The sequence below is a fragment of the Lithobates pipiens genome, unplaced genomic scaffold (genome assembly GCF_037356315.1).
Source record: "Lithobates pipiens isolate NorthernLeopardFrog02 unplaced genomic scaffold, aLitPip1_a1.2 Scaffold_18, whole genome shotgun sequence".
Lineage (NCBI taxonomy): Eukaryota > Metazoa > Chordata > Amphibia > Anura > Ranidae > Lithobates > Lithobates pipiens.
Genome location: NW_027507758.1, coordinates 41,533,339 through 41,540,943, shown reverse-complemented (window position 1 = coordinate 41,540,943; position 7,605 = coordinate 41,533,339). Strand labels below are relative to the sequence as shown.

Below are 7,605 nucleotides of genomic sequence, written 5' to 3'. Positions count from 1 at the left end.
TATGAGAGGGACCTGTAGTACCATTCACAGCCAGGTGAGGGGGGGTGTGGATCAGAAATGAGGGACCTGCACTGTAATACCATCGCATGGGAAAAAAAATATATATAATATGCACTTTGCTTTTACAATTCAAAATTGTGATGGGTCTGTTGTGTGTTCTCCATATTGGGCAGACAATGAGATGTGGTCATTCCTCCCACACCTAATCCACACTCCTGCTGGCCAACTGCCATCTGAAGGAGTGAGCTGAGATTATATTTGAATAATAAAAATATATCCAGTATAGAATTCCCTCCAGTTTCCTACATTATAATTGAATGAAATCCTACATACCTTCTCTGTGTCTCTGTCGGGGTTTTAGGTGAATACAGGGGCAGATGGTGTTAAGAACTGCCCTAAACCCCCGCCTGATACCCTTACGCACTCCTCTACGAGGGGCTTTGGGCTGTGCGGGGGGCTGGTTTTCTGCTGGTAAGTCTGCAACCATGTTTGATTGCATATTCGGGTCTCCTAAGTTGATAAACAAAAGATCCCCTGACTTAATCGCACTTCTATCACTATGAAAACGCGCCAGTTATAAAATAATCAGCAACGTGTCTCAGAGCAACAGAGCTCACGTCCTTTCCCAAGAAGAGAAATTCTGCAAGTGAGCCCAGCTCCTGCCAGAGCTCCTTTTTATATCGGGGACTGGCCCGCTATGACATCATCAGGTGGGTTGACCAATGGGCATGTCGCAAGACCACTTTCTTTTTTTTTCTTCTAACTGACATTTTCTAACTGACAATCTAAAAATAGATATGGCCATGTCACATGACTTTTTTTAACTGACAAAACTGTTAACCCTTCGCTGCAAGAGACAGTTTTGACATGTCTCGCACACTTGCTACAATAAACATGTTTTTTAGCTAGAAAAATTACTTATAATAGCCAAATATGATATATTTTCTGAAAGCATGAACCTCAGAGGTTGCCATATTTTACATCTGTATATATGGTTAATGGTGTTGCGCTCCACTAATAGTACAGATAAATAAAATAGATAAATATGGGAATATTGAGAACTTTTCTTCTTTTATATAGAAATAGACACTTTCACTATTACTCCGTTGCACCTTATTGGACATTGAACTATTCATTGTTTGGTTATTTTCAGATTTTTTACACTATGTGCACTATGGATTGAAAAAAAAAAAAATATATATATATAAATTTTTTTTTTTTTTTTTTTTTTTTCAATCCATAGTGTATATAGTGTAAAAAAAATCTGAAAATAACCAAACAATGAATAGTTCAATGTCCAATAAGGTGCAAGGAGTAATTAATAGTAAAAGTGTCTATTTCTCTATAAAAGAAGAAAAGTTCTCAATCCATATCACTACTATTCATTGTTTGGTTATTTCAAATTTTTTTTTTTTACCACTATATTTTTGAGTTTTTACACTATATGCACTATGGATTGAATTATATTCTATATCACATTGTATATTGACAGTTATACCCATATTTATCTATTTATCTGTACTATTAGTGGAGCGCAACACCATTCACCATATATACAGTTTATCGATTTAGGGGAGGGTTTGAACCTCTGTCGGTGTTCAGCTGCAGCCAGGGGAGAAGAACTCCCCTCCGAAGGAGTCAGCGGGTGCCCCGAAACACGGAGGGAAGAAATATGAGGGACCTGTAGTACCATTCACCGCCAGGTGAGGGGGTGTGGAGCAGAAATGAGTGATTTGTACTGTAATACCATCTACTGCCAGGCGAGGGGTTGTGGAGCAACAATGAGAAAGGGAGGGGGACCTGTAATACTATTCATTGCCATGTGAGGGGGGTGTGGAGAAGAAATATTGGAGAGGATCTGTAGTATCATTCATTGCCACATGAGGGAGGTGTGGGGAAGGAGGGATCTGTAGTACCATCTACTGCCACGTGAGGGAGGTGTGAAGCAGAAATAAGGGAGAGGAAGGGATCTCCAGTACCGTTTACTGCCATGTGGGGGGGGGGGGGCTGTGGCACTGAAAGCGGTTGTATAATCCTTTTTACAACTTTTACCTACAGGAAAGCCTATAATAAGGCTTACCTGTAGGTAAAAATAAATCTCCTAAACAGAACAGGTTTAGGAGATATTCCCCTCACAATGCGCACGGGGGATTCTCGGCTGAAAGTCCGACAGACTATTCACCGACATGTGGGGGGGATGTGGAGCAACAATATGAGAAAGGGAGGTAGATCTGTAATACCCTCCACAGCCATGTGAGGGGGATGGAAAGCATGCATATGGGCAAAGGGGGATCTGTAGTACTATTTTACTGAATGAAATTGATTAATTCAGATTTGTTGTGATTGGCCTCTACCATGTGATCACTGACCAATTGCAGCTAACAGCACAGTTGTATACAATGGATGGCATGAAAGAAAGTCATCCATTGTTTACAATTGACGTGATCTGCTGTGATTGGTCACATCGATCACATGACACTGGCAGCGGGCCGGTGCACTGATCAGTTGACGGCTGTGTCCGCTGACAGATTACATGGATGCAATGCCCTGTGCAAAAGTTATAGCGTTTACAAAATAGGGGATAGTTTTATGGCATTTTTATCAAATCTTTTTAAATATATTTTTGGGGGATATTTATTATAGCAAAGTGTAACATTTTTTTATTTTTTTTTCAAAATTGTCGCTCTTTTGTTTATAGCGCAAAAGATAAAAACCGCGTGGATGATCAAATACCACCAAAAGAAAGCTATTTGTTGGGGGGGGGAAGACATCCATTTTTGTTTGGGAACCATGTCGCATGAGCGTGCAATTGTCCGTTAAAGTGACACAGTGCCGAATCTCAAAAAGTGCTCTGGTCTTTGGTCAGCAAAATGGTCCGGGGCTTAAGTGGTTAATGCAACTAGTTTAAAGTGGTTGTAAACCTCAGACATGAAATATGAACAAAACATATCCCTCTATAGTGTGTACTTGTCTCAGTTAAGAGCACTAAGTGTCACTTTTTTGTCTGCTGCTTCTTTTAGCATGAATCGCTTCTGACAAGATTTCCTGACACCAAGAGAAAAATGGTGATACAGGAGGGAGCTCCAGCTGACTGACAACCTCAGCTCTGTTGCTGTGTGAAGGGGGGGGGGGGGTGTACCTTCCCTCCAATCAGCTTTCAGGAGCTCTCCTCACTGAGCTCTGCAGAATGTTACTTCAGCTCTGCCCCCACCCCCCCCCCCCTTTTTTTTTTTTTTTTTTTTTTTTTAATATAGACAAGCTTAGTAAATTCAGGACTTTGCCTGAAGAGGAGACCGCAGATACACAGGTACAACTTTTATATAGGAGATTTGTTTAAAGAGGAAGTAAACCCTTCCAAACAACTTGGACCTATAGGTAAGCCTAGATTAAGGCTTACCTGTAGGTCCAAGCAATATCTCCTAAACCTATATGGTTTAGGAGATATTTGCCCGAAAATGGGCACCGCTGTCTACGGCGCATGCGCCGTAGACAGCGGCGCGCAGGCGCACTAAATGCGGCAAATCCAAGAATGGATTTGCCTAATTTGTCGACTCCCGTGCGCATGCGCGGGAGTGACGTCATCGCGGTTACGCCGCTGTGATTCGTCGGAGCTGCGAGACGCCACAAGCAACGTGGATGCGGCGGACTACAGGGGACAGCGGCGACTTCGCTGGCTCCTGTGTCAGGTAAGTGACACATAATGAGCTACTATGCGATGCATAGTAGTCCATTATGCTTTACCTTTGCAGGGAAAAAAAGAGGAAGTAAACCCATCAGGGTTTACTTCCTCTTTAATCTCTGTATATTGCATAAGGATTGTCCCTTCACTGGGTATATGTAAGGGTTTACAACCACCTTAGTGATTAGCTAACTGTATTTAGCTTATGTTCTCTCTCTTCTATGCTTGGAGTTCTGCTATAAAACGTTGGACACTTCCTGGGATATTATTAATATAAGAAATGTATTTTTCTGTCTGCAGTGTTTGCGATTTCTCACCTGGTGACCTTGTTTGGGCCAAGATGCCAGGTCACCCCTGGTGGCCGTCATTAGTTTACAACCACCCCAACGAAGACACACATTTCAGAGGAAAGGGCAAGTCTCTTCATGTTCACGTGCAGTTCTTTGATGACCCACCAACTAGAGGATGGATAGGCATAAAATATGTGAAGAATTATTCAGGTAAGTAAGCGCTTTAAATGTTGAAGTTTTATTTATAAACACTTTTTTTTATGTGTAAACCAGTTATGTTGGACTTGGTCAATGAGCAGACCAGAGGACAGTGGTGTGAGAAGAGCATGTTAATCCCTATCCAGCGTTTCAGTGTCACTTTGAAAAGTTCTGAGCGCCCAGGGGGTGGGGAGGATCCACAATCATATGACCAATGTGACTGGCTTGCATAGTGGTCACTTGATGGGGAGCTGGTCCTGCCAGCTACTGATTGTTGGGATCTAGATGTGTCATTGACAGGGTGGATAAAATATAGATTAAAGAACATTACGGCTATGAGGGTACCTCATCCAACTTTGCATAGAGGGCCAACATGATGGATTATTGCGGTACCAGAGAGGGATTTTATACACAAGTTAATAAAGAATACATTTATTGTAACAAAATTTACACATAGAAAACACACAATAAAAACATCCGACTCATTGTAAGGTTCAATACAATAGTTACTGAAAATATCAGAGATGGTCGACGAGTTTCACTTAACCGATTCTGAAGAAGTTATTAACCACTTAAGGACCAGGCCTCTTTTTCAGATTTGGCATTTACATGTTTAAAACTTTTTTTTTTTTGCTAGAAAATTACTTAGAGCCCCCAAACATAATATAAATACACACCACACACCACACACCAATACACAAATAACGCCCTAGAGAATAAAATGGTGGTCATTGCAACAGCTTTTTTTTTACACCGTATTTTCTCAGCGGTCTTAAGAGCGTACTTTTTTGAGAAAAAATTCACCTTTTTGAATTAAAAAAGACACCAGTAAAATTAGCCCAAGTTTTTTTTTATTTTTTATTTTTTGACGAGTAAATTGATACCAGACATGTCATGCTTCAAAATTGCGCTGCTCATGGAATGGCGTCAAACTTTTACCCTCAAAAATCTCCATAAGCGATATTTAAAAAATTCTACAGGTTGCAGAATTATTGATCTCGCTCTACCGATCGGGGCAATACCTCATATGTGTGGTTTGACTGCCGTTTTCATATGCGTTCGCTTCTGTGTGCGAGCTCGTCGGGATGGGGGGGGGTTAAATTTTTTTTATTTATTTATTTTACTTGATTTTATTTTTACACTTAAAAAAAAAAAAAAAAAATACATGGATCACTTTTATTCCTATTACAAGGAATGTAAACATCCCTTGTAATAGAAAACATGACAGGTCCTCTTAAATAAGAGATCTGGGGGTCAAAAAGTCCTCAGATCTCATATTCGGACTATACCTTTTTAAGAGGTGTGGGCGGAAGTGACGTTTTGACGTTGCTTCCGCCCTCCTATGGTATAGAGATGGGTGGGGGCCATCTTAGCCTCTCTCGTCTCTATACCCAGCAGAAGAAAGGACCCGACGGCTCCAGAGAAGGGGGGTGGCACCTTCTGCCACCGATAACGGTGATCTTGCGGTGGACCCACCGCAGAGACCACCGTTATCGTACACAGGACCGCCTCCTGTAAAGAGGGTTATCTCGCTTGTGGCAGCAGTATCTGCTGTTACCGAGATATCCCTCTTCAAAAAAACGACGTGCATTTACATGAGGCGGTCCTTAAGTGGTTAAGTGAAACGTGTCAACCATCTGATATTTTTTGTAACTATTATAGATGTTTTTTTTTCGTGTTTTCTACGTGTAAATTTTTGTTAAAATGTATTCTTAACTTGTGTATAAAACCCCTCTCTGGTACCGCAACAATCCATGTTAGTTCTCTAGCTATGCATATATATATTATTATATATATCTCTCTATATTGATATATATAATAAAAATGTATGCTTTTGGAGTAAAAATCTAAAGAGTTTTCTATTTAGCATGAAATGGAGCTTAGTTCTGTAGCATGAGGCTGTATATTCTGCAAAATGTTAAATTTTTGGTAAACTCATTCAATGAATCCTAACTGAGAGAACACGCACTGCATTGATGCATTCACACATTTCAAAGTAATCACGAGATGAAACAAAGTTGAGGAATATTCTTTTATCCCATTGTTTTGAAAATCTATGTACACGACAGACTGTGTGATTGTTTGTTTGAAGAGAAATGCATCTGTACTAGGCTAAAAGTGTGAGGCGGAAGGGCAAGCAGTAAAAATGAAGTTAAAGATTCTAACTACCTGCAAGAAGGAGTCCTTCAATTTTTAAAGGGCACCTGTCATTTCAGATCCATCATGGCAGCGCCTGTTAGCGGGCATCCAGTCAACTGCTGCTGCCACCTCCCTCGCCTTCAACCTAAGAGGGCTTTCACACTGCCGTGCTCATAGCATCGGCGGTAAAACGCCGCTATTTTTAGCTGCGTCTTACTGTCGGATTTGCAGCGCATTTCGGCCGCCCCCGCTAGCGGGCAAGAAAGGGTTAAACCCGCCTACAATAGCGGGATTCTGCCAGCAGTAATACAGCTCTGCCCCATTGATTTCAATGGGGAGCAGTGGTGGAGGAGCGGTAAACGCACCGCTCCAAAGAAGCTGCTGGCAGGACTTTTCTGAACGTCCTGCCAGCGCACCGCTCCAGTGTGAAAGCCCTCGGGCTTTCACACTGGAGACAATGGTGCAGCAGTTTGAGGGCGCATTGCAGGCGCTATTTCTAACACTATAGAGCCTTCAAAACGCCCTCGGTGTGAAAGGGGTCTAATTGTAACAATGACAAGCCTCCATCCCTGATATGTATACAACAAAAGGAGGAAAGAAATGGGACTTTGTATGAGGCAATTCACTGAATGCATACCTTTATTCAATTCGTTTATAAAATTATTAAATCACATTTATAGAGGGTGTCAATCTGAAATACAGGACACAATATAATGTAATAGTTATACAGAGCAATATAAAACTTAATAAGCACTATAGTTAAAAAAAGGACACTCATCCATTCATAAAAGTTCAGTGAACATAATTGATTTTTCATTGTGAGCCAAAATTGTCTAAGCATCAGTTCGATGTAATTCGACGCAGGTTTCATGGCTCATGCAGTAAAATGGTCTGAAATTAAATCAGTGTAAGTATAGGATATCCCCTAGGATATAGGTGTGACTTAAGCCCCATACACACTATGGGTTTTTCTGCTGAGTTTTTCCTTCAGGTTTACCAAAACCATGTAGTGGAAGGCGTGGTATTGCACAATGGCCACTTTTCACTATCCCTTCCTCACTTTTTATTTATTTTATTTGTGTGTGTCTTGTCACAGTTTGTCACTGCACGTTGGATGAGTAGGGTGTCGGTCCTCGGACCAATCCTGAAAGTCTCTGGGAGAGCGGACATAGGCCTTATGGCTTGGTCCAATCTCCATGAGGGGGGGCCTACCTTCGGGGAAGCCCCCACAGTACCAAGTACCTAGGAGGTTCTGTTTCGGCAGTCCTCCCAGGGAAAGGAGGGCTTCCGGTTTCGTCC

General features: G+C 41.5%; 1 protein-coding gene across 2 annotated transcripts in view; it reads left to right on the top strand.

Moving 5' to 3' along the window:
* The window catches only part of LOC143987090 (uncharacterized), a 175,249-nt gene that overhangs the window by 60,192 nt on the left and 107,452 nt on the right, over positions 1-7,605 (top strand). For both annotated transcript variants that reach the window (XM_077485618.1, XM_077485619.1), the window contains exon 4: positions 3,980-4,179. Coding sequence is in view for 1 of the 2 variants with exons in the window: in XM_077485619.1 (XP_077341745.1) it covers positions 4,145-4,179 (35 nt within the window). In the remaining variant the exon portion in view is untranslated. The remainder of the gene's footprint in view (positions 1-3,979; positions 4,180-7,605) is intronic.